The 26955-nt window shown below is 32.9% G+C and overlaps 1 protein-coding gene across 1 annotated transcript; it reads left to right on the top strand.

Moving 5' to 3' along the window:
- Nucleotides 1-158: 158 nt before the first annotated feature.
- On the top strand, nucleotides 159-26602 carry tfr2 (transferrin receptor 2). The gene is given in 21 exon segments (XM_051102928.1): nucleotides 159-177; nucleotides 2749-2791; nucleotides 5573-5792; nucleotides 7425-7611; nucleotides 9229-9369; nucleotides 9441-9549; nucleotides 9633-9875; nucleotides 11942-12081; nucleotides 12160-12289; nucleotides 12291-12342; nucleotides 12426-12478; nucleotides 12480-12546; nucleotides 15502-15584; nucleotides 15687-15750; nucleotides 17543-17610; nucleotides 19878-19948; nucleotides 20041-20086; nucleotides 20088-20126; nucleotides 21728-21955; nucleotides 22044-22184; nucleotides 25882-26602. Coding segments are annotated over 20 exon segments (2358 nt in total). The 5' UTR covers nucleotides 159-177; nucleotides 2749-2758; the 3' UTR covers nucleotides 26125-26602.
- The last annotated feature ends 353 nt before the right edge of the window (nucleotides 26603-26955 follow it).

The raw sequence follows: 26955 nt of genomic DNA on the forward strand, positions 1-26955 counted from the left end.
TAAATATCAGTTCAGCTTGAAGTCTGTCAGCACTAACCAATCACAGAGTAGGGAAGCACGTGGGGGCGGAGCTCCTGGCTTACGAGCGCTCTGTGGGCGGAGCTCCTGACAGATGAGTGCTCAGGGGGCGGAGCTCACGGACGGTCATTAATCAGACAGACGGCAGCAGGACAGCAGGTATGTCACATTAAAACCGCTCACATGATCAGCAGCTCTAGTTTCACTGGGGTTTGAATGGGTTTGTGTTTTTGGACGTCTGATATCTTCTCGTGTCACTCACTGTGTCAGTTGTGCTTGCTGAATATTGTTCATTTTAACGGCTCTTATCAAACACACACTTCTGTCTCCAGCAGATCTGTCTGTGTGTGTGTGTGTGTGGACATTGGCTCTGTGTGTGTGTTTGTAATAGAAATCAATATGTGCAGCAAAAGAGTAAATAAAGCTTCAAAGATAGAGCAAGGATCTTCTGAAGTCATGATTTCACATGTGGAAGAAGCTTCTGGTAGTTTTAGTTAGTGTTGGTGCTTTGTAACTGGTTCCTGCACTAGTTTGTTGTTATTTTTAGGACTAATGTCTCACATTGTTTCTTATATTCTCAGTCTGAAGAGGTTTCAGATGCTGTAGATTCATTGTCATGAACTCGACTCTGGTTTTGCTGGATGATCTGATGCAGAGATTCCGGCGAACCCCTTTTGACCTCAAATATTTACTTGAAGCCCCTCTGAGATTTTAAGTTAATATTTTAATAACTGAACAACACATTCACATGTTCACAGTTCTCTGATGTCCGTTATGATATGCAGATTAACAAGTGAAATAGTTCCTCTTTTTTAGAAAGTGTTCGATTTTAACTGGACTTAAAATAATTTACTTTAATTTGACTGTTTTGTTTAATTTATAGTAGGTGATTTTAATAATTATTAGCAAGTGTTAGATTGTTTTATTTTAAAATTGCTTATTTTGTCAGCTGGACATTTAATAGTTGAATTAATGTCTAATTTTGATCATCTTTTTTTTTTTTTTTGACATTTTGACTATTTAGTATTTAGTAAGTAATATGGGAGTTATCGGTAAATGTTTAATTTTGATTGTTTTATTTTAAAATCACTTTGTTTCAATTTGACTTTTAATGTTTTGATTCATTTTAGTAAGTGTTTTATTTAGATTTTTTTGGTTAATTCTACATTTTAATTTTTTAATTGTTAGTAAGTGTTTTATTTAGGGGTTTTTAATTATTTTATTTTAACATTTTGATTTCATGATAATATGAAATTCATTTTTAGTATAGTATTTAGTATTCATTTAGTATAGTCATTTTTAGTCACACACACACACACACATTTTTCAACATTTGAAGTGGATCAAAACCTTTCATCAAAGTTTTCCTAAAATAAAATGTGTTTTATTTAGACTGTTTACTATTATTATTTTTAAAATTTTTAGGAAGAGTTTTATTTTATTTTTTTTTATTTTAAAATCCTTGATTTAAGTGTTTTATGTTAAAACCATTTATTTTAAATTTACATTTTTGTAATTTAAGTGTTTTATTTCGACTGTTTCATTTTTAAACCAGTTATTTTAATTTGACATTTTTACTATTTATTTATTTTTAGGAATTGTTTTATTTAATTTTTTTAATTTAAAATCTTTAATTTAATTTTACACTTCAATACATTTAGTGTTTTAATTTTGATTTGTTTTGTTTTCAAAATGTTTATTTAATTTGACACTTGTGATTTAATTATTTTTAGTGTTTTATTTTTATTCATTTTAAAATAATTTATTTAATTTGACACTTTTATGGTTTAATCATTTTTTTTTAAATATGTTTTGTTTTGATTAGTTTTATTTTAAAACCTTTTATTTATTTTGGTTTCATATTTTCTAGCCAGTTTAGGCTCATGTTTGTGATTTTAAACTGAAACTTCAGGTATTTTTTCTCAGCATCATGTATGGTCTCACAATCACTGTATGTTTTGTGTAAATGTGCCAAGAGTGAGAAAGTTCTCAGTTCCTCTCATGATCTTCAAGATCTTCTTTTTTTTTTTAGTTGCTCTGTGGGTTTGTGAAGCTGCTGTAATGATTCACAAAAAAAAAAAAAAAAACTGTAAATGTAATAATGCATTTAGCCATTTTTGATTAATTCTTGTCTGTAGGAACTCATGTGAGCAGAGAAGCTTTTCAGTTCTTCCTGATGATCTTGAAGATCTTTGACAGTCACAGGACTGGTTTAAGCTACACAAATACAGCTAAAATGTTGCATTTAGCTATTGTTCTTTTATTTGATGCTGGTCTTCAGCTCTGTGTGTTTATGTGTGTGTTTGGTCATTATTTCCCGCGTGTGTTCGGGCGTGTCGCGGGCGCTGTGGTTTATCTGTCGCTGGACACGAGAGATAGTCTGAGGAATGCAAGAGATGCTCGTGATGTCGTCAGCGCTGGGATTGATGGGAAATGAGCTCAAGCGCGGTCACTGTTGCATCACATCTGTTGACTGATCCGGTCAAAAATACAGGAGTTTCCAACATGACACAAACAATCAACAATCAAAGTCAGTGTGACTGATGTGTGTCGTGCTGTGAATTGATCGTGCTCATTAGGAAAAATGGCAATAAAATGCACAATGTGACGACTGGTGTGTGAAATACAGGTTATAAGTTATTATTAGGTATGTTTATATTTATAATTATCTGTATATTAAAACAATAGAGGTCTGTGTAATGTCTTTATGGAAGTGTGTGTGAATCACAGGTGTCGAAGGATGATGGATTCTGTCGCAGGATTGATTTCTGGGGTAAGAGCTTTATTCATTTAATCAGTCGTTTGTTAATTATTTCATTCATCTGTTGGTCAGCCTAAATACAGGTTTATGCATTTTTTTTTTTTTCCTTAAACTTTTTTTTTTCTATTTGTGTTTCTGACAGATTTGATATTTTTGCTTTATAAAAATCACGATCAGTGATTCAACCCAAGTTTCCATTCAGTTCTTTTTGTGATGTTTTGTTATTGACAAAGAGAATATGCATAAAAAAATGTTGCTAAATTTGCTGTTTCCCTGTTTCCAAAAGGCTTTTTACCAATAAAATGATGTGTGTGATGACATCATCCCTAAAAAAAAAAAAAAAAAAAAAACAGAATTGTTGCATATGTTTTGGTGAATCGCAACAAATAAAATTTTCAAATATAATTTCACCTACTGCACAAATTACATAGCCTAGTAGCCTGTTCTTCATCCTCTTAAAACAAAACTTTATTATGTGGCCGTTTAATTGTTTAGATCTACATGAAATTATTTTTTTATTTATTTATTTTTTTTTTTTTTGTACTTTGGTCTTTAGATTATTTAGATAGACCTAGTTCAGCATCAAGCAATGTTCATAAACAGGTGCAGCTGTGTTATAATTATTTTTCTGATTAACTTTAATTGGACTGTATTGGAATAGGAATGTTCATTTTGGGTATTTTATTTCTCCTAACAGACAACTGATGGTTGTTAAGACATTACTAACCGTTAACCGACAAGATTGTTAAATTACAAATGTGACCCTGGACCACAAAACCAGTCATAAGGGTCAATTTTTCCAAATTGAGATTTATACATCATCTGAAAGCTGAATAAATAAGCTTTCCATCGATGTATGGTTTGCTTTGATGGAACAATATTTGGTCGAGATACAACTATTTGAATATCTGGAATCTGAGGGTGCAAAAAATTAAAATATTGAGAAAATCACCTTTAAAGTTTTCCAAATAAAGTTCTTAACATTGCACATTACTAATCAAAAATTAAGTTTTGATATATTTACAGAAGGAATTTTACTAAATATCTAACAAAAATCAATCATTTTGACCCAGTATTTTTGGCTATTGCTACAAATAAACCCCAGTGACTTAAGACTGGTTTTGTGGTCCAGGGTCACAAATAAATGTGACCCATTACAAATACCTAAATTTGTTTTCCAGGGATTCATTTTATAAATGAAAAAAGCAGCATAAACAACAGAACTTGAGGATTCACATGATCACACACCTGCAGCGCTTTTGCGAACAGAGAGAAGCATCATAAAGCTATATATTAAAGAAATAAATAGGCTTATATGCAAAATATATATATTTTTGTAAATAATACATTTACAAAACAAAAAAAAAAAAAACAAGTAGCAGCCTATAGATGCAGAATTTCGTTTCATTTTTGAGATGGGCTCTTGAGAAAGCAGCATCCTGTTTGTTTCCTTTATTTCACAAAAGCACAATGTTTTGTTTTAACTGAATGTACACTAATAAAATAAATATTTAAAATACTTTCGAATAATGTCTTACTCATAAATAACAGATTGGCTATTAAAATAATAGCACATTTGTCTCATTTTAAATGAATACTAAAAACTGAGATAAAAAATTTACTTCAGACAGAAATTCACTTTTACTATGGTAAAACAAACATTCAGCGATATCATCAAAAGGCTTTTGAATTTTAGCGCCCTTTTTTCTCTGTATGGTGTTGCTATGGCAACTAGTAAATGCTGTAAATTTGGTTATGCTGGCGTGTGTGGAAATATTTAAACCACGTGTGTTACAGTTAACCCCGACTTAGTTTGTGCCCCGCGCACCCCCAAGATAACAAGCCAAAACTAATTAATTTTTGTGCAAAATTAATACATTTTAACTTGCAAAGTACTAAAGGAACATCAAATTAAGATATGTATAATATATACACTACCGTTCAAAAGTTTGGGGTCAAAGAACATAATAGTCTTTAAAGTCTCTTATGCTCATCAAGGCTGCATTTATTTGATTAAAAAACTCAGTAATATTTTTTTATGTTTTTACAATATAAAATAATGTTTTTTATTTTAACATACTTTAAAATAGAATTTATTCCTGTGATGAAAAGCTGAATTTTTATCAGCTGTTACTCCAGTCTTAAGTGTCCCATGATCCTTCAGAAATCATTCTAATATGTGGATTTATTATTAGAATGATCAATGTTGGATAATATCAACAGTTGTGCTGCCAAATATTTTTTTTTTCAGGATTCTTTCATGAATAACAAGTTTAAAAAGTACAGTGTTTATTCAAAATATAAATATTTTATAACATTGGAAAATATTTATTATTAACTTTTAGTAAACTTTTAATTATTAACTTAATACATCCTTGGTGAATAAAAGTATTAATTTCTTAAAAAAAGGAAATAAAAAAAAAAGTACTGACCCCAAACTTTTGAACGGTAGTGTAAGTCTATCATATATAAAATAGATAATATAATAATAATAATATTAATATGATTTAATGCGCTTTGAACTACAGAGAAACGGTCCTTTAACGTGAGCTACACCACGGACGATGCCTATAGGCTAATTCTGTCATGTGGCATCACATTTAATTGCCTTACAATCCTTTTCTGGAGTGTTTCCAAACAAGTTGTTGCAACATTTAAACTATCAATATAGAATTTATGCTCTGAAATGACATTTCTATCAGCTATATCGGTAAAATTTTTTGAAGCGCTAAATATTTTTTTGAAAAAAATCACCTGATTATTCTGGATGCCTCCTATTTTGTGTGTGAGCAGGCGGGAGGGGGCGGAGCTCAGGCGAACGAGGGCGTGGAAGAAGGGGGCGGGGTCAGGCGCCGGGTGCCTCCCGTTGAGCTGAAGCTGGTCCCGCTGGAGGAGGGGTCAGAGGTCACTCTGAACAGTGACATCACCAGTGCCCTGATGCTGCAGCAGCAGATGGACCGCAGGAAAGCAGCCATCTACCTCACGCTCAGCGGCCTGCTCATCTTCACCACAGGTCAGCACACACACACACACAGTGCTTTTATCTGATTTGTCTATTTTAAAATGTGACCCTGGACCACAAAACCAGTCATAAGTGTCATTTTTTGAAATTGAGATTTATACATAATCTGAATAAATGAGCTTTCCATTGATGTATGGTTTGTTAGGACAATATTTGGCTGAAATCTGAAGGTGCAAAAAAATCAAAATATTGAGAAAATCACCTTTAAAGTTGTCCAAATGAAGTTCTTGGCAATGTATATTACTAATATAAATAAAAATTAAGTTTTGACATATTTACGGTAGAAAATTTACTAAATATCTTCATGGAACATGATCTTTACTTAATATCCTAATGATTTTTGACATAAAAGAAACATCAATACTTTTGACCCATACAGTGTATTGTTGGCTATTGCTACAAATAAACCCGTGATACTTATGACTGGTTTTGTGCTCCAGAGTCACGAATAATTTAGATTAATTGGACTTTTTTTGTTGTTTTGTTTAATTTATATTAAGCAATGTAGTAATTCACTGTTTAATCACTTATTTTTCCAGTTAGTCATTTAATGGTTGAATTAATTTTTAGTTGGTGTTTTTTATTTTAGTTTAATTTATTTATTAATTTATTTATTTAATTTAGTTTAATTCATGTTTTATTTTGATGATCTTGTTTTAAAATAATTTGTTTTAATTTGACATTTTTAATGATTTAATATTTAGTAAGTAATATGGGAATTATCAGTAAGCATTTAATTTTAATTGTTTTATTTTAAAATCACTTTCAATTGAACAATGATTTAATTAATTTGACTAAGTCTTGTATTTGGATTTTTTTGTTTAATTCTACATTTTTAATTATTTAATTATTAGTGTTTTATTTATTTATTTTTTATATATAAATGATTTTATTTTAACACGTAGATTTCATGACATTATGAAATTCATTTTTAGTAAGCGCTTTATTTTTATTTGTTGTATTTTGTTTAACTGTACATTTTTTATGATTACATTTTAAGTAGGGCTGTTTAACAATTAATCGCATCCAAAAAAACGTTTTTGTTTATGTAATATATGTGTCTATACTGTGTATATTTATTATGTATATATAAATACACACACATGCATGTATATATTTAAGAAAAATATGTTATGTTTATATATTAAAAACATTTATATATAATACCAATTATAAGAATATAAATATATACATGTAAATATTTTCTAAATATATACTGTTTGTGTGTGTATTTATATATACATAATAAATGTACACAGTATACACACATATATTATGTAAACAAAACGTTTTATTTTGGATGTGATTAATCGCAATTAATTGTTTAACAGCACTAATTAAAGTGTAATATAGTAATATAGTATTTATTAGTAAGTTTTATTTTAAATTTTCAAAAATTTTTTTAAAATCACTTATTTTAATTTGACATTTTTGTGGTTTAATTTTTTAAGTAATTCAGTCATTTTAGTCATTATTTTTTTTATTTTAAAATATTTGTTTCAGTAATTTACTAAGTGTTTTATTTTAATTGTTTTATTTTGAAATATGACTTGCACCTGCAGTGTAATGTGAGATCATGTAACATCAGTGTATCGTACTGTTGTTTGATTATCTGGTCCACAGCGTTCCTGCTGGGATACGTGGCGTTCCGTGGAATGTGTCGTTTGTGCGGGAACGATGCCGATCTGATTCCTCTGAGCGACGCGGCGGGAACTCAACACTCGCCCGAGGGAGGCGTCATGTACATGGCCGAACTCAGAGAGATGCTCAAGAAATACCTGAAGGAGGAGAGGATTGAGAGCACACTCAGGTCAACAACTACTGTTATCTACTATTAATTACTCTGAAGCTGCTTTAAAACAACCTGTGTGGTATTAAACGATACAGAAATCAAAGTGACTTGACTGAAGATTCATTCATATTACTTTGCAATGAATAATTTTGAAATGTAAAATGTGTATTAAAAATGTATCAAATAATAGAAATGTCCAGTTAAAACAAATAAACGGTTTTAAAATACAACAATCAAATATAATAATTAAATTAAAATGTAAAAACACAAATTGGAATATATTTTAAATTAAAACAAATCAAAATAAAACACTAAAGATTTACTGAATCACAAAAATAGCAAATTAGAATAAATAATTTAAAACAAATCAATCAAAACAAAAACTTTGTACTAATTAAATAATAATGAATAATTAAATAATTATTAATAAATAATTAAATAATGATTATATATAATTAAAATGAATTAAAAAATAAATTAATAAAATAATCTATTATTGTATCAATAAAGTTAAAACAAATTACTTTAAAATAAAAGTGAAAATATAACGCTGACTAAAAGTTAAACTATAAAGACATAAAATTGTAAAAAAAAAAAAAAAAAAAAAAAAAAAAAAATGTAATTTTTTATTTTATCAACCCTTGTTCCTGACTCTTTCCTTAATTAATTTATACAAATATTTTAAACAGTAATTTCTACTTTGCACTTTTCATGAGAAAATGTAAAAATTTTATTTACTTCATTTGGTATTTGTGGTATTTTTTCATATTTTCTTATGTTGCTGTGCTTTTTCAGGAAAAGAAAAGTGTTTAAAATAATTATAGTTTTAAAAAATGGATTAAAATATCTTTTTTATAGACTTTGTAAATTGTCTCTTTAGTTGATTATTTTTTTTGTTTTGTTTTTTAAGAGTTAAAATGTGCTGAAATTTGACTTTATTTACTCATTTTTAATAGATGTAATAGATGGATATATAAAATAGTTAAGACTGCACTTTTTTGTAAGAACATTTAAAGATCATAAAAATTATGATTATTATATATATTTAAAAAGAATAAATAAATAAAAATAAAAAAACTTGTATTATATCTAAAAAGGTAAAACAAATTACTTTAAAATATGTCAAAATACAACACTTGCTAAAAGTTAAACAATAAAAACATAAAATCTAAATAAATTATTTTTATTTTATCAAAATAAAATACTAAAAATTTATCAAATAATAAAAAGGTCAAGTTAAAAAGCAAAATAAATCAATAATAATACATTCAAAAAAAGTCTAACATAAATAATTAAAATAAACCCAATTATATTAATATAAAACACTACAAATATAAAATCATAAAGTCAAATTAAAATATTTTTAATTGAAACAAAATTTAACTACTAAACTGTATCATAAACATTAAAATTAAAAAAATTACTGAAGAACAGAACAAACATACAACTCAATCAACTAATAATTGATGCAATACATTTATGAGATTAAAATCATTTGATAATTTGAAAGATGAAATGTCTTATGTTTCATCTGATCGTTTACCAAAATGACTGTAGTATGAATGTGGGTGTGACCTTTGACCTGTGGTTGGAGTCCTGAAAACACCTGTTGAAGTGTTGTGGTGTTTTCTTCAGGCGTGTGAGCCGGGCGTCTCATCCTCCGGGCTCTTCAGAAGGAAACGCAGTGGCTAGAGAAATCCTGCAGAACCTGCAGAACCTGCGCATGGATCACACCTGGACCGACTCGCACTACGCCACGCTGCAGTTTCCCTCCAGGTGAGCGTCTGTCTGCCTTACGCTGATGCAGCTGCTCTCCAGCCAATCACACGTCTCTCCTGCTCCCACAGGACGCAGCGGAACACGCTCTGGTTGGTCGATTCCGAGGGGGCGGAGCTCGAGGAGATTCCGCTGGACAGCGAGGGATACTGCGCCTACAGCGCCACGGGGACGGCCACGGTAACCATGGCGACCGCGCATATACCCGCGCCGCATAACGTAGCGTGTGTTTGGTGTGTTTTAATGTGTGTGTTGTTGAGCAGGGAGGCGTGGTGTACGTGAACTACGGGCGGCGCGAGGATTTCGAGCAGCTGCGCTCGCTGGGCGTCGCCCTCAACGGCTCCATCGCAGTGGCGCGGGTGGGAGGAGACGTGAGCTTCGCCGAGAAGGTGTGGCACGCGCAGGAGGCGGGGCACGTGGGCGTTCTCATCTACCCTGACCCCGCCGACGTCCCGCAGGATCCACGGAGACTCGGCCTTCACAGCAACGCCGTCATCTCTGAACACGTACGTACCGTGATTTTATCAAGATCAAACACTAAAATGTAGAAAATCATAAAAAAAAAATAATAATAATATTACATTATTTTTAAATAAAACAACCAAAAAAACCCCACTAATAATTAAGGAAATGTCAAATAAAAATAAAACACAATATAAATACACATAAAAAACCTATATAAAATATAAAACTTAATCAAAATAAAAAAAAAAATCATATTTTAAGTTAATTGTGATTTTTATCTTTATGTATTTTAACACATCTGTCTGTTTTAAGAAAAAAAAAACTAAAAAAAAAACATTCCAGTTTTAAAGAATAAATTATAAACTTTGAACTTTTATCTCTTTACTTAGTTAATTTTCCCGTATTTTTAAGCGTTCCTAAATTAATTTATACAAATATTTTAAACAGTAATTTCTACTTTGCATATTTTTTTATGAGAAAATGATTTTAAAATAATCAAAATAAAACACTAAGAGGTAAATAAAAATTAATGTAAAACTAAAAAAATGTTAAATCATAATGTTTTTAAGACAAAAAAAAATCACTAATAATTAAAGAAATGACAAATAAAAATAAATTATTTTAAAATAAAAAAAATAAAACTCTAACAATTAAATAGATTTAAAAAAAAAAAAAACCTATCTTAATCATTATTAAACACAAAAGATGTTTAAAATCATAATGTTTTAAGAAAAACTTTATATTTTAAGTTAAGCCTTTTTTTTATCCTTTTTTTAATGTATTTTTTAACATTGCTGTCTTTTTTAAGGACCAAAAAACCATCAAAAAATCATTTGAGTTTTAAAGAATAGATTATAATAGTCTTACACTTTTAGTTAATGTTTACTTATTTTTAGGAGTTGAAATCATACCAAATTTGCCAAATTTTCTTCATTTTGCCCTAGCTCCTGACACTTTTTACTCCTAAAACTTTTTACTTTATGTGGTGTGTGTATATATATATATATATATATATATTATACTGCTGTGCTTTTTAGTTAAAAAGAAAATTTGAATAAAATATCTATCTTTTTATAGATTTTAAATTTTCTCTTTAGTTTCTTTTTCTTAGTTTTTAAAAGTTGAAATGTGCCAGAATTTGTCTGTTTTCATGACTTTATTTACTCATTTTTATTAGATATAATAAATATATAAAGTAGTTGAAACTGCACTTTTTCCTAAGCACATTTGATCATAAAAATATATTTTTTAAAAAATAAAACAACAACAAAAAAACAGCAATAATTAAAGAAACGTCAAATAAAAATAAATGATTTTCAAATAATCGAAACACTAATAATTACATAGAATTTTAAAATAAAACATCAAAATCCATATAAAACACAAAAGATGTTTAAAATCATAATGTTTTTAAGACAATCAAAATAACAACCTTTAAATTTATATTTAAGTTAAATGTGAATCATATCTTTTTTTAATCAAAAAAAATTTTAAAAGTTTTAAAGGATACATTATTATAGCTTATATATATATATTTATACTGCTGTGTTTTTTCAAGAAAAAAATGTTTAAAAAATAATTTTACTTTTAAAAAAAATGGATTAAAATATCTCTTCAGTTCTAATTAACATCAGTAGTCTCTTCAGTTACTTTTTCTTAGTTTTTAAGAGTTGAAATGTGCCAGAATGTGTCTGTTTTTAAGACTATTTACTCCTTTTTAATAGATCTATAAGTAGTTGAAACTCTGCTTTTTCACAAGAACATTTAAAAATCACTTTATGTAGTATTGCGTTTTTTTTTTTAGTACTGCTATTACAGGAAAAATGATTTTAAAAATCCTACTAGTGTTAAAAAATGTATTAAAGTATCTTTATAAAAATTCTTTAAAATAAACTTGTCTCATATTTGAGCATTTTACTTTTTGTAATGTTTCTTAATTATAAAGTCGAAGGCTTGTCAGACTTCTTCAAGTGAGAATCCCTGCACACTATCATCAAAATTTCACTAAATTTGATGAAGACCACAGTCGCGATGTTTATTTCCTGTAAAGTGTTCACATGTGTCTAGACATACAGTAGTTTACAGTAGTCATTTCCTGTCACTGCAGGTGCATCTGGGCTCCGGTGACCCGTTCACACCTGGATTTCCCTCCTTTAACCACACCCAGTTCCCTTCCACCCAGTCCTCCGGCCTGCCAATCATCCCGGCTCAGCCAATCAGCGCCAACGTCGCCTCCAAACTGCTCAGGTCAGCCCCGCCCCTTTCATTCCTCAATCACACTGTCTGAATTGTTCGTTTTATGTATTTGTGCGTGTGATTTTCCAGTCAGTTGTCTGGCGTCAGTTGTCCACGGGGTTGGCAGGGCCGTCTGCCGTACGTCCAGTGTGTTTTGGGTCCAGACTTCACGGGGCCCGGCAAACGCAGGGTGAAGATGGCCGTCTATAACACCATGAAACCCGGTGCTGCTTAACAACATCTTTGCCTCCATCGAGGGCAAAGTCGAACCCGGTCAGGGCACCAGCACGCGTTATGTGTTTATAAGTGGTTGATCAGTAGATGAGTATTAAACGGGCCATTTGTGTTTATCTCAGATCATTATATCATCATCGGGGCCCAGAGGGACTCGTGGGGCCCCGGAGCCGTTAAAGTCTGGAGTGGGAACGGCCCTCCTGATGGAGCTAGCAAGAACCTTCAGCAACATGGTGGAAAACGGTAAACACATGGTATTTAGACAGGAGGATGTGACTTTATAATTAATACATTGCTTTTTTATTTATTTGTTTATCTAGTTATTAATTTTTCTATACTTTTTTATGTTTTGGGGAAGAGTTTCACTGCAAAAATTATGTTCTTCCACAGTTTTTGTCTTGATTTTTTACTACAAATATCTAAATATTAAATCAAGATACATTTACTGGAGAAGGACAGTGACAGAAGATATGAAGTGTTGTTTTCTGAGCAATTGAGTTTTCAATTTAATCGTAACTTAAACAAAGTTACTTATATACACAATCTATATATATATGATAATAAACTTTTAATGAATTTTCTGTATTTAGACTACATTGAGAGGATCAGATGTGTTGCTAAAAAGTCTGCATGAATTAATTACGAGTGTTGGGGTATTACAAGTAACGTTAGTTATGTAATCAGATTACTTTTTCAAGTAACTAGTAAAGTAACATTACTTTTTTAATTTACAAGAAAATATCTGAGTTACATTTTTTTAAAATAAGTAACGCCAGTTACTTTGTTTTCCTGGTAGACAAAATGTGAACATGCATTAATTCATCTCACACAAAACAGATTCAGTATTCCTCAAAATTAATAAAATATGACACAAACCTGCAATAATTAAACACGTTAAATAACACAGTATCCTTTATGCATTTAATCCCATTTTATTAACCAGTGTCCTTGACCTTTAGTGATTCAATCCAACCATAATAATAAGCAAATGCTTTAGAAAAAAACTAACAGTTGTGCTTCATTTATTTTTCCTTCAGCCTGAGGCTGATTCATTTTACTTGGGCTTTTATGTTTCTCAAAAAAGGGCTTTTTGTTTCTCATGTTAAAAACAAACAAGAAACCAAGCCCAGATTTAAAAAGTAATGCAAAAGTAACATAACACATTACATTCCATGAAAAGTAACTAAGTAATGTAATAAGTTACTTTTTTTAGGAAGTGACGCAATATTGTAACGCATTTCATTTCAAAAGTAACTTTCCCAAACACTGATAATTACATTACACAACATTTTTAAAGGAGAAGTCCACTTCCAGAACAGAATTATTTACAGATCATTTACTCACCCTCTTGTCATCCAAGATGTTCACGTCTTTCTGTCTTCAGTTGTAAAGAAATTATGTTTTTTGAGGAAAACATTTCAGGATTTTGGAACTGGTGCCAAAAAAATGTAGTGTAAATGCAGCTTCAAAGGCTCTAAATGATCCCAGCCGAGGAAGAAGGGTCTCATTTAGCGAAATGATCAGCCATTTTTTTTGGAAAATAAAAATTTGTATACTTTTTAAGCACAAAAGCCTGGTGTAGGACAGGCTCTGGGATGCACGTTCACAAGTCGTTCTTGAACAATTCTTTCATTCTTTACGTGCCTTTAAGAACGTGACTCGGGGAGTGATTCATTCAGTCGCACATGTGCAACATCCTATTAGGTTCTGTACTGGAGTTAGTTCACCTGTTTGGAGTCTTCGGGTTTCTCTTGTCATTCGTTCATCTTGTGGGGCGTCACATGATGCTGATTTTGCTAAAATGAATGAAATGTCTCGAAAAAAGATTTGTTCATTTTGCTGAACGAGACTCAAAGGTCCGGGTCGGTAAAATGTTCCAAACTTCCCATCACTACTACGAATCACATCTTCGAATCACCACAAGTTCATCGTCTGTGTTCTCCGGCTCAAAAGTGATTATGTCGAAAAACTCCATCTTATTTTCTCCTACACCTTCAGAATCGTCCGACATCGTTGTATCTTTTTGTTTGTAAACAGTGTTTGACTTATTTGCACTTTCTTAGTCTTTGCGCGTTCACTTTGTAAACACTGGGTCTGTAGCTCCATGTGACCTTTTGATGTTATTCAATAGTACATTAATGTGCATCCCAGAGCCTGTGCTACACGGGGGTTTGTGCTTAAAAAGTATACAAATTATTATTTTCCGAAAAAAAATTACAGATCGTTTCGCTAGATAAGACCCTTCTTCCTCGGCTGGGATAGTTTAGAGCCATCTGATGAAGCTGATGAAGAATGGTTTGGAAGTTCAAAATCAGGCACCAATGAAGTCCATTATATTGAGAAAAATTATATAATGTTTTCCTCAAAAACCATAATTTCACGTCTTGACAGAAAGACATGAACATCTTGGATGACAAGGGGGGAGTACTTTATTTGTAAAGACAGTTGTTCTGGAAAAAACTCTGTCTTGTTTTCTCCTCCAACTTTTCAAATTTTCCTCCATCACTGTTTTACATTTGTTTTTGAGTTTTTTTTGTAAAATGTCGTTTGAATTCTTTGCAAAGGCACTTTGTAAACACTGGGAGGAAGAAGGGTCTTATCTAGTGAAACAATCAGTCATTTTGACAATTGACAATTTATATACTGTTTATCCTCAAACGCTCGTCTTGTCTAGCTCTACATAAACTCAGTTTTTTTTCCGGGTCATTACAGTCAAGACAGTTATGGAGCTATAGTTTAAAAAATATATAAATTGTACTTTTTTCAAAATCATCCTGCATCACTTTTACATTTTTTTTGCTGGGATCGTTTGATCTTCTTTGAAACTGCATTTAAACTGCATTTTAAAGTTGGAGGAGAAAATCAATGGGAGTTTTTCGACATACACTAATTGTCATGAACAGTGCCATTATATGCACATCACGGAGACAAATGTTGAAAAAATATTTTCCTTTTTAGAAAATAATTTCTGGGATCATTTAGAGCCCTTTTGAAGATTTAAACTGCATTTTGAAAGTTCAAACTTGTAAACTCATTTTAATAAAATATTTAACCTCAAGAAACATAATTTCTTTAGTCAACCCCCAATAACCACAAAACAGATGTTCTTTGGCATTGATAGATTTAATTACATTTGTCCATTTATAACATTGATACACACATATGCACACACTTACTGATCTGTCTGATGGTTATCAGGCTTTTACCCCAGGCGCAGTTTGCTTTTTGTCAGCTGGGATGGAGGAGATTTTGGGAATGTCGGTGCCACCGAGTGGCTGGAGGTCAGAACTGCACTCATACATTCACAACAAATACTACAGAGAGATAGTCAGTCATGCTGACTGTGTTGCTGATTGTCTGTTTATGTAATCTGTATTTTTTAGGGTTATTTGACAATGCTGCACCTGAAAGCAGTGGCGTATTTCAGTCTGGATCAGGCCATCCTGGGTAACACACACACACACACACACACACACACATGTTAGATTTCCGTGTTTTATTGGGGTTTTTCTACTGTCCATACTATTTTCTAACCCTACACCTAAACCTCACACAAAACTACAGGCATTTATAAATTCTTGAAACACTTCATTCTGTGTGATTTATACAGTCATGGCCAAATATATCGGCACCCTTGCAATTCTGTCAGAAAATGCAACCCTTCTCTCAGAAAATTGTTCCAGCTACAAATGTTTTGGTATTCACATGCTTATTGTTTTTGTTTGCACTGCAACAACACACACACACACACACACACACACAAAAACAGAAGAAAAATCAAAACTTGATAAAATTTCATACAGAACTCAAAAATGGATTGGATATAATTATTAAAATTATTAAAATTGTAAGAAATAATTTATATTCAAGCATGTGATGCTCCTGTAATTTGTATTTAGACACACCTGTGGCAAGTAACAAGTGTGGGAAATATAGTAGTAGTCACACTTGCAACCAGTTCAAATGGAGAAAAGTTGACTCAACCTTTGTGTTGTGTGTCACACTGAGCATGGAGAAAAGAAAGAAGTTGTCTGTGGATTTGAGAGATCTTAATGTTTCTGTGTCCACTGTGCGCAATATCATCAAGCAGATTTCAGCCCATGGCACTGTAGCGAACCTCCCTGGACGTGGACGGAAGAGTAAAATTAAAGAAAAGTTACAATAAATGATTGTTCAAACGGTGGATAAAGAACCCTGATTAACTTCCAAACAAATTCTAGCTGATCTGCAGACACAGGGTACAACATTGTCAGCTCAAACCATACATCGCCATCTGAATGAAAGGGGACGCTATGGTAGGAGACCACTGCTGACACCAAGGCATAAAAAAGCAAGTCTGGAGTTTGCCAAAACTTGTGACAAAACACAATCCTTCTGGGAGAACATACTGTGGACAGATGAGACAAAGTAGAGCTTTTTGGTAAAGGACATCATGGCACTGTTTACAGAAAAAAAAATGAGGCCTTTAAAAAAAGAACACAGTCCCTACAGTCAAACATGGTGGAGGTTCAAAGATTTTTTGGGTTTGCTTTGCTGCTTCTGGCACTGGATGCCTCGACTGTGTGAACAATATCATGAAATCTGATGATTACCAAAGAATTTTGGGGCGCAACGTAGTGGCCAGTTTTAGAAAGCTGCGTCTCCACCAGAGCACATGAGTCTTCCAACAAGACAATGACCAGAAACACACTTCAAAAAGCACCAGAAATGGTTCTGAGTCCAGATCTGAATCCCACAGAACACCTATGGAGAGATCTCAAAACAGCAGTTGGGAAAAGACATCCGTCAAATCTGAATGACCTGAAACAGTTTGCAAAAGAAAAGTGGTCCAAAATTCCAGTAGAGAGGTGTGAGAAACTTATTCATGGTTACAGGAAGCCATTGATTTCAGTTATTTTTTCCAAAGGGGTGCTACCAAAATACTAAGTTAAGGGTGCCAATAATTTTGTCCAGTACTTTTTTTTTGGGTTTATCAGATTTGACTTTTCTTCTCTGTTTTTTTGTGTTGTTCCGATGCAAAAAAAAAAAAAATAAAATAAAATAAACATGTGAGTACCAAAACATCTGCAACCGCAACAATTTTCTGAAAGAATTGCAAGGGTGCCAATATTTTTTGGCCCTGACTGTACGCTTGTTTCTTCATGGGGACTAAAGAATGTCCCCACAAGGACAAAATTAATTCAAACACACACTGACTTGTGATTTTACAGCAAAAGAGCTCAAACCTGTGTGTGTGTAGGTGATGATATCCTCTCGGTGTACACCAGTCCCCTACTGGCGGATCTCATCGAAGGAGCCATCAAACAAGTTTGTGTGTCTTACAGTTTATTCTCTGCAGCTGAAATTCTTGATTCTAATTCTTTCTGAACTCTTACAAACCAGACATATGTCTTAAGGCAGCTATAACTACCTACAGTACATTACAGTACATACTATACCATTTTTTTGGTACCCATCTGTTGGGGTACTTACGGTAGAGATAAACTCAGACTAGAATCGTTAAATGTGCGTACTATAAGGGGTTAAAGCATCTCCCTCATTTGTTTTGTCATGCTGTTGGGCTTATTTGTGACTCTGGAGCACAAAACCAGTCATAAGTATTATGGGTATATTTGAAGCAGTAGCCAACAATACATTGTTTGGGTCAAAATTATGGATTTTCTTTTATGCCAAAAATCATTAGGATATTTAAGTAAAAATTATGTTCCATGAAGTATTTTGTACTGTAAATATATCAAAACCTAATTTTTGATTAATAATATGAATTGCTAAGAACTTAATTTGGACAACTTTAAAGGTGATTTTCTCAATATTTAGATTTTTTTGCACCCTAAGATTCCACATTTTCCAATAGTTGTATCTTGACCAAATATTGTCCTATTCTAACAAACCATACATCAATGGAAAGATCATTTATTTAGAATGTATAAATCTCAATTTAAAAAAATTGACCACCAGGTTTTGTGGTCCTGGTTCACATTTTTTTTCTGTGTGCGCAAACACAAAAAAAATATAACAGTGTATTTTATAATTTTATTTTTTTTACACAGACAATAGCCGTTTTTCAATGTGAAAACTGGTGAAACAACATTGCTCAAAACCTGCATAGTTTTCAAAATATTACTGTTGTTGGGTCATGAAATGTACACTTTCGCTCAAAAGTTTGGGGTCAGTAAGACTTGTAATGTTTTATAAAGAAGTCTCTTAAGCTCATCAAGGCTGCATTTATTTGATCAAAAATAAGGAAAAAAAAAATATTATTGCAAAATGTTATTACAATATAATATAATGTTTTTTATTTTGATATACTGTAAAATATAATTTATTCTTGTGATGCAAATCTGGATTTTCATCAGCTGTTACTCCAGTTAGGGTTTGGAACCTGTGATACTTTTTGTTCAGGAATCTTTGATGAATAACAAGTTAAAAAGAACAGCATTTATTCAAATTATAAATCTTTTCTAACAATGTAAATCTATGCTGTCACTTTTTATTAATTTAACACATCCTTGGTGAATAAAAGTATTAATTTCTTTCAAAAAAAAAAAGAGAAAATGAAAAACTGTTGTATGTACTAAACAGTAGTGTATATCATTAAAAAGATTTGTATGCTAAATAAATACTGTTCTTTTTAACTTTTTATTCATCAAAGAATCCTGAAAAAAAAGTATCACAGGTTTCAAAAAAATTAAGCAACGCAACTGTTTCCTGTTGGCTGTTTTAGAACGATTTCTGAAGGATCATGTGACACTGAAGACTGGAGTAATGATGCTAAAACATTTCAGCTTTGATCACAAAAAATAAATTTGAGTTTTAATGTATATTACAATAGAAGAATGTTGTTTTACATCGTAATAATATTATACAATATAAAAAAAAATTCTGTGTTTTTGATCAATTAAATGCAGTTTTAATGAGCACTAGAAACTTATTTAAAATACATTAAAAATCTTAAAACGATACAATTCGGTTTGAGTATGTCTAACAGGCAGTCATTGGTCTCATGAATCTAATATTTGTTCCTGGTCAAAGCTGTGTTTAATGAATAACTTTTAAAAGAGTACAGTGTTTATAGAAATATTTTATATATATAAACTTTTTTAACTTAATACATCCTTGGTGAATAAAAGTATTCATTTCTTAAAAAAAAAAAAAAAAAAAAAAAAAAAAACAATTAAAATGTACTGACCCCAAACTTTTGACTGTAGTACAGCGCTTTATTTTGTATTTACTTAAGTTTACTGTTTAACTGACTTGTTTGCTTTTTTAACTTTTTGTTTTTATAAACTTCTTATACTTTGTACTTATATTTTTAAAATGGCTGTTGTTGTTCACTGAAACTGACATTTAACAAAAAGAGGCAGAGTTGTGCTTCATGTCATATTTAGAAACAGCTAATAAGCCACCACACCTATCAAGTAAGTGTACCGTACTGTGCTGTTCTGACCCGTACCACTTGGTGTAAATGAGCCATAAATAACAGTAAATTAGACGTGTATCATAATGTGGTTTGAGAAGCGCTGGTTTGTCTCAGTCAATGATCTCTGATGTCTTACGGTGAGTGTGTGTTGCAGGTCGAGCATCCCAAACACACGGGTCAGTCCATCCTCTCTCTGGTGCGGCGGCAGGGCGGCTGGAGGAACATGTGAGTCTCTGATGCTTCCAGCGCTTCATTTTCACATTTTAACCAGTCTGTTTTCCTGATGTTTGCTCTATTTAAAATTTGTTTGTCTGCAGAGTGAAGCCGTTGTATCTGAACAGCGGCGCGTACAGCTTCACCACCTTTCGGAGGAGTTCCTGCCATGCAGCTGCATTTCACTGAAGTAAAATGAACAAATCTAATGTCTATTTTCAATTAAATGACCATGAAAGTTGGTCAGAATGATTATTTATCTTTACATTATCAGTGAGTCACATGAGGCCTGTTAGTTTTCTCAGCAATGTTCATGATACAGATTTTTAAAAATCTGTTTACAGATTAATGACAAATTGCATATGTTTGTCATTGTAAATCACTTTCAATAACACCGTATGATACATGATGAATGAAAACAGAAGTAAATAAGAGATTTCTGAAATAAATTTCTCTGGAAATCTCTTGATTTAAAGGAATTAAAATTAATTTATAGTATACAAATGTCAAAATGAGGCGAAATGACAACCATTTGAGATAAGATTTGTTTTTTGTTTTGCATTTGCATTTATAATGTTACAAAAAATTATAAATCCTGAAAAATAAAATGCATCACAGTTTGGACAAATATATTGTGCAACACAACTGTTTTCAACACTGCTAATAATCAGAAATGTTTGTTGAGCAGCAAATCAGTGTATTAGAATGATTTCTGAAGAATCATGTGACACTGAAGACTGGAGTAATGATGCTGAAAATTCAGCTTTGAAATCACAGAAATAAATTACATTTTAACAGATATTTACATAGAAAACAGCTGTTTACATTCTAAATATATTTCACATTTTTTGCTGTATTTAGATCGGAAGTTCTGAGCGCGGATAGCGAATCTTTTGATTCAGATCGGAAGTTCTGAGTGAATGAATCATGAATCATTTAATTCAGTTTGGAAGTTTTGAGAACGAATCACGAATCGTTTGATTCAGATCGGAAGTTCTGAACGCGTATCACGAATCATTTGATTCAGATTGGAAGTTCAGAGAACGAATCGCAAATCATTTGATTCAGATTGGAAGTTCTGAGCGCTGATCGCGAATCATTTGATTCAGATTGGAAGTTCTGAGTGCTGATCGCGAATCATTTGATTCAGATTGGAAGTTTTGAGAACGAATCGCGAATCGTTTGATTCAGATCGGAAGTTCTGAGAACGAATCACAAATCATTTGATTCAGTTCGGAAGTTCTGAGAACGAAACGCGAATCACGAAACCATGCCTTTTCATTAATAAATGCAAACTTGGTGAGCAGAAAAATTTTTTTTTAAAAGCATTTTAAAAATGGTAGTATGTGTGACCCTGGACCACAAAACTTATAAGGGTTAATTTAAAAAAAAGAGATTTATACATATGAATAAGCTTTATAAGCTGAATAAATAAGCTTTCCATTGATGTGTGGTTTATAATAGGACAATATTTGAAAATCTGGAATATGAGGGTGCAAAAAAATCAAAATATTGTTGTCCAAGTGAAGTTCTTAGCAATGCATATTACTAATCAAAAATGAAGTTTTGATATATATTTACAGTAGAAATTTTACAAAAATATCTTCATGGAACATGATCTTTACTTAATATCCTAATGATTTTTGGCATAAAAGAAAAATTGTTCATTTTGACCCATACAATGTATTTTTGGCTACTGCTACAAATATACCTGTGCTACTTAAGACAATACTTAAGGTTTTGTGGTCCAGGGTCAGATATGTGGATGATTAATGGTATTTTTGTGTTTAGGACACTCGCTCGTACCCGTTCGTCAACACTCAGCTGGACAGCGTTGGGCGGCTGCAGGAGCTTCTTCAGGGTCGTCTGAGGTCGGTGGGTCGGGCTGTAGGTGAGCTGGTGGGTCTGATGGTTCTCAAACTGTCCCATGATCATATTCTGCCGCTGGACGTCACCTGTTACAGCAGCACGGCACACCAGCTCAGCTCCAAACTCAGCCAGCACGCCGCACAACTACAGGTACACACACGTGCATTTGGCATATGAGCACTGAAGTATAAAAACCTAAATATTTATGCTGATGTGTGCTCGTGTCTGTCTCTGCCAGTCGCGCGGTTTGTCTCCGCAGTGGGTTTTCAGCGCTCGAGGTGATTACAGCAGAGCCGCCAAAAACCTGCACGAGGCCATAAAGAACAGCGACATTCAGGACGAGAGACTCGCCAGACTCTACAACACACGCATTATGAGGGTGAACACAAACAAACACACATTATGACCTCAGATAAAGGAATAGAAAGAAAAATGAAATAGAATGTCATTATAAACTCGAAGATGCTTTATAGAATGTCCAGAGTGCTGTTTCATATAATGCAGTGGTTCCTAAACTTTTCTGTCATCTGAACCCCTCAGACATGAAATATTGTCTGGTTTATATTTTAACACATTTGCAAACATATGGGCTCAATAAATGATGCTCTTAGGCAGAATAAGCAAGCTAACATGCAGCACAATCTACATCTTCCATTCTATCTAGTTATGAATGTTTTGAACAGTTTTTGAATAGTGCGAATGCCATAAATGCCCAGAGTATGACGTAAGAGGGAACCGGCGATGAATCAAACATCAAATAAAGCAAAATGACAGGGAACAAAACATAGCACATTAGTCATCAGGTGCCATGTTTAAGCTGCATTAATCAGTTAAATAACATAAGTTATTACTCGGTGACGTCATTAACGACGGCCCTACATTGTTGAACTAAGTCGTTCAAACGACGGAGATGCGACTGTGTTCGGCAACAAAGTCGTGACTAGCTAGTTCGTTTCCACAACAATGCATCGTATTATGGAGGTTAATCAGTGAGTTATGTCGTTGTACAGGAGACACACCCCAGATCGTGACTTCAGAGTGTATTCACAAATCATTTGATTTAGATCGGAACTTTGCGCAAATTTGAATTGATTTGATTTGATTTGATTCTAAATCAAATGATCCGTGCTCGAGTGCTTCACTTTTTTTTATTTTTATTATTATTAATTTTTTTAGAATTTGAAATAGAAGACATAAGTGAGTAAGTCCTTGAAAATCAAAAAAAGTAGTGCTTGAAAAGTCCTTGCAAGTCCTGGAATTTCATTTCACAGTATCTGTATGAACCCTTTTACTTATAATGTGATTATTTTGCTATATATATTTCGATTGCGATCCATGTTGTGTGAATGAAACAACCATTGAAACAGTCAAAACATGCCATCAGAGACAACACAATTTCAGTCAGTGATTTCAGTCTTACAAAAAACTATTTTTATTTATTTAGCTGTTCTGGTGGATTTTTTCCACCAGAAGCATCACTATATTAGGGAAAGTTATTTCAACCTAAAAATATTAAAAAATAAGTAAATAAAGGTAAACGCCACTTCATCTAAATGAGAAAGACTATCTTTATTGCAGATTTAAGTTATCTCACAGTTTAAATTTTTTTTTAACCATTGTGGGATTAAAATCTCGAAAAACAGTAGGGGTGGGAGAAAAAACGATTTTCCGAAGCATTGCGATTCTCTCTTCGACGATTCTGAATAATTCAGAATCGATTCTGAGCTTGTTTTTTTTCCGCATAGCCCTGCATGGGCCTCAGATATAGGCCCTAGCCCAGCCCTGGCCCGAGATGCTCAGGCCCTAGCCCGGCCCTTGTCCAACAGCTGACATCTGAATTCCCGGCCCGAGTCCGACCCGAGCCCGTCTTTTTCCCCCCTTCTCCCAAACCAGCTTATACTACTGTTTCAGCTATTAAAATAGTTAATTGTAATGGCATGTATGTAATGGCAAAGTGATTATATTTCGTTTCGTTTTTTTTATTAGCCCAAGTTCATTTAGAAAAACGTTTGAAGCCGTTTTTTTGTTCGTTAAATATACGTTTTTGCTTTTTAAAGTAACGACCGGCCTGCGGAAGACTGATCGAAGTCTGTCTAATCAATTTTGCCTTCTCAAATCATCACAACTTGCCTAAAATAAACAGTTCAAGCATAAGACAGCGTTAGTTTAAACGTTAAACCTAGATAAATGTGTGCTATCAGGCGCATATTCAATTGTTTGTGTGGAGAGTGGAAGCTCAAGCCGCTTTGCAGGACATGGAGGCACCAGCGCCATCACTTGCATTTTTTTCAGTGGAAACAATTAAAAATATTCGGATATTTGTGCTCATAAAGGTAAAAGTAATACATCATTCGCAACTGTAAAGGGTTTACTTTTATTTGTGTGCACTCACAATATCAGCAAAATGGTGCTTTCAAAAAATTACGTGAAAATGTCTGTGAATGCCATTTACAGTGCAGTACTATTAGATGCACGAAACTCACGCCAGACTTTCACGTGCGCCTTGTGTTTGCTGTCCTGAAGATCGATCGTGGCTGTGGTTAAATGCTCTTGCATTTTCGAATACTTTTATACAAATGTTCACACAGTCAGTTATGTTTTCAGAGGAGGACAAAACCTCTGATATATCGAAATAGATGTGTGCGTTAGTGTGAGTCAGTCTGTTAAAGCTGCCACTGTCTGTGATCTCATCAGTAATAATCAAACGGCAATAATGCTGAGGAAAAAAGAAAAACCCATAACTATTGCCTGTAAAGTTTCGGACACTTAAATAACACTTATTTTTAGCTAATTTAAGTAATTGTTTTTAAAATTAGCCTGCTTATATAAAAAATAGAATAAAAAATGAGATTCCAACTATAAACAAAAACCATAGAAACTGCAATTTTGGTTAAAATGTATGATTGTAAAGATGTACTTGCACAGCAGAAAAATTAATTGGGGAAAAATGTAGATCAAGAATCATTTTGGAATCGGATCGGATCTTGAAGTGCATGAAGATTCCCACCCCTAAAAAACAGGTCGTGGTTACCCTTTTTATTTTTTGTTTATTGCCAAATTAAAATTTCAAGATTTTATTGTGTTTATTATAAAACACAATTGCAATCTGCAAACATCTTGCAATCTGGAAAAAACAAATGAACATAAAAACAGAACTGAGGAAAAAAAATTAAAAAATACCTTTTTATTCCATACCTTAACAGAATTGCAACTTAATGTCTTGCAGTTGCACTGCAAAAAAAACAATTTGTTGAGTCAACTTAAAATAATTTGTAACCTGGCTGCCTTAAAATTTTAAGTTCAGTCAACTCAAAAAGGTTTATTCAACTTGAAATGTTCAATTATACTAAGTGACCACTTAGATATTTGAGTTGAATCAACTTAAAATTTTAAGGCAACTGGGTTACTTACCCATCTGTTAAGTTTAGCAAACACAAATATCTAAGTTGTTCCTTAGTACAACTTAACATTTCAATCTGACTAAACTTATTTTAGTTGATTGAACTTAAAATTTTAAGGCAGCAGGGTAACAAATTATTTTAAACAAATTGTGTTTTGTTTTTTTTTTTTTTTTTTTACAGTGTGTGAGTTATAAAAACTCGCAATAACACTTTTGGCCTCAGAAGTGCACATTTATATCCTGCAATTGCACATTTCATACTGTAAATATTGCATTTTTACACAGAAGTGAGAGGTGAAAAATCAGAATTGTGAGATTCGCAATTAACTTTTTTCTTTTATAGATTGTTCTCAACATTGCAAGCTTATTGGAAATTATAAACTCGTAGTTTTGAGTTAAAATTCTGAGAGTTTTAAATTGTGAGATAAACTCAGAATTGTGAGGGGAAAAAGTTTTTGTTTCATGCATTTTCAAAACTGCAGTTGACAAAATTATGACAAAATTGTGTTTTATTTTTATCCTCTTTTCAGAATTGCAATTTTGCAATCTTGCAATTGCCAGTTTCAGTTGTTCTCAACATTGCATGTTGTTATCTGGAGTTACAAACTCACAAAAGTGAGGTAACATCTCAGAATTGAGTATTGTGAAATTAAAATGACATGTTTGTTGTACGCAGGTGGAGTACTACTTCCTGTCGCAGTACGTGTCGGTGGTGGAGACGCCGTTCCGTCACGTGTTTCACGGTCGTGGCGACCACACTCTGAGCGCTTTGGCCGATCACCTGTCGCTGCTGCGCTCCGCCCCGCACCTGTTCGACGAGGCCCGTTTCCGCCGCCAGCTGGCGCTCTTCACCTGGACGCTCCAGGGCGCCGCGAACGCGCTCAGCGGAGACGTCTGGAACGTTGACAACCCGCTGTAGAGCTCTAAACACGTCCTTCAGCATCTATTTATCCAGCAAGTTGAATCTCATTACATTGAGTGTATTTCATATCTGCTCAACACTTTTTTTCTCATCTCTTCTAGATGTCAGTGTTCTAGCAAGCGCTGAATATTATCTCCTCGTAAATTAATTGTTAATTAACAGTTATGATTGAGAAAAGATTTTTTTTTATTGCCAAGTGATAATGAGACTCTTATGAATGTGAGCAGTAATTATCGAGAGCAGTGACTCTCATAATTATGACAGTCATACTGTCGTCCAATCAAGAAGCAGCATCTGCTATCAATCCACTCTTATGATGGTGACGTCATAGAGCTGTTTTACCTGTACTGATGTCAAACTGTGTTGCGTAACTATCATCTGTCGTTTACTGTATTGATCAGATATCGATTAGATTCTTAGCAATGTAAGCACGTGCTGTGTGGTGCACTTCAATAAAAGTGTGTTTCCTTTGTCATTTACAGTCTAAAACCCATTTAAAACATCCTCAAAAGTAAATCTATTCACCATGTTTTTACCTTGATTGTGGGCGCCTTCATCCGTAATTTGAATGTGAGGAACTTCCGGTCTCATCAGCTTCCAGTGGTTTTTAGCGGTACAAACAGGGTTGGCACAATGTGCTTAAAATGCTTAAAGTACTTGAATTTGACATTTTGAATTGTAAGACCTGGAAAAACCCTTAAAATAGCAACATTCCCAAAGAGCTATTTAAAAATTGTTGATTTATTGAAAGGCAATGTATGAAAAACAGGATAACAGTGTCCTGTAAACATGGCTGAAAACACAAAAAGAGGAACAGAGAAACCGAAA

This window comes from Labeo rohita, unplaced genomic scaffold (genome assembly GCF_022985175.1).
Source record: "Labeo rohita strain BAU-BD-2019 unplaced genomic scaffold, IGBB_LRoh.1.0 scaffold_308, whole genome shotgun sequence".
In the NCBI taxonomy this organism is placed as follows: domain Eukaryota; kingdom Metazoa; phylum Chordata; class Actinopteri; order Cypriniformes; family Cyprinidae; genus Labeo; species Labeo rohita.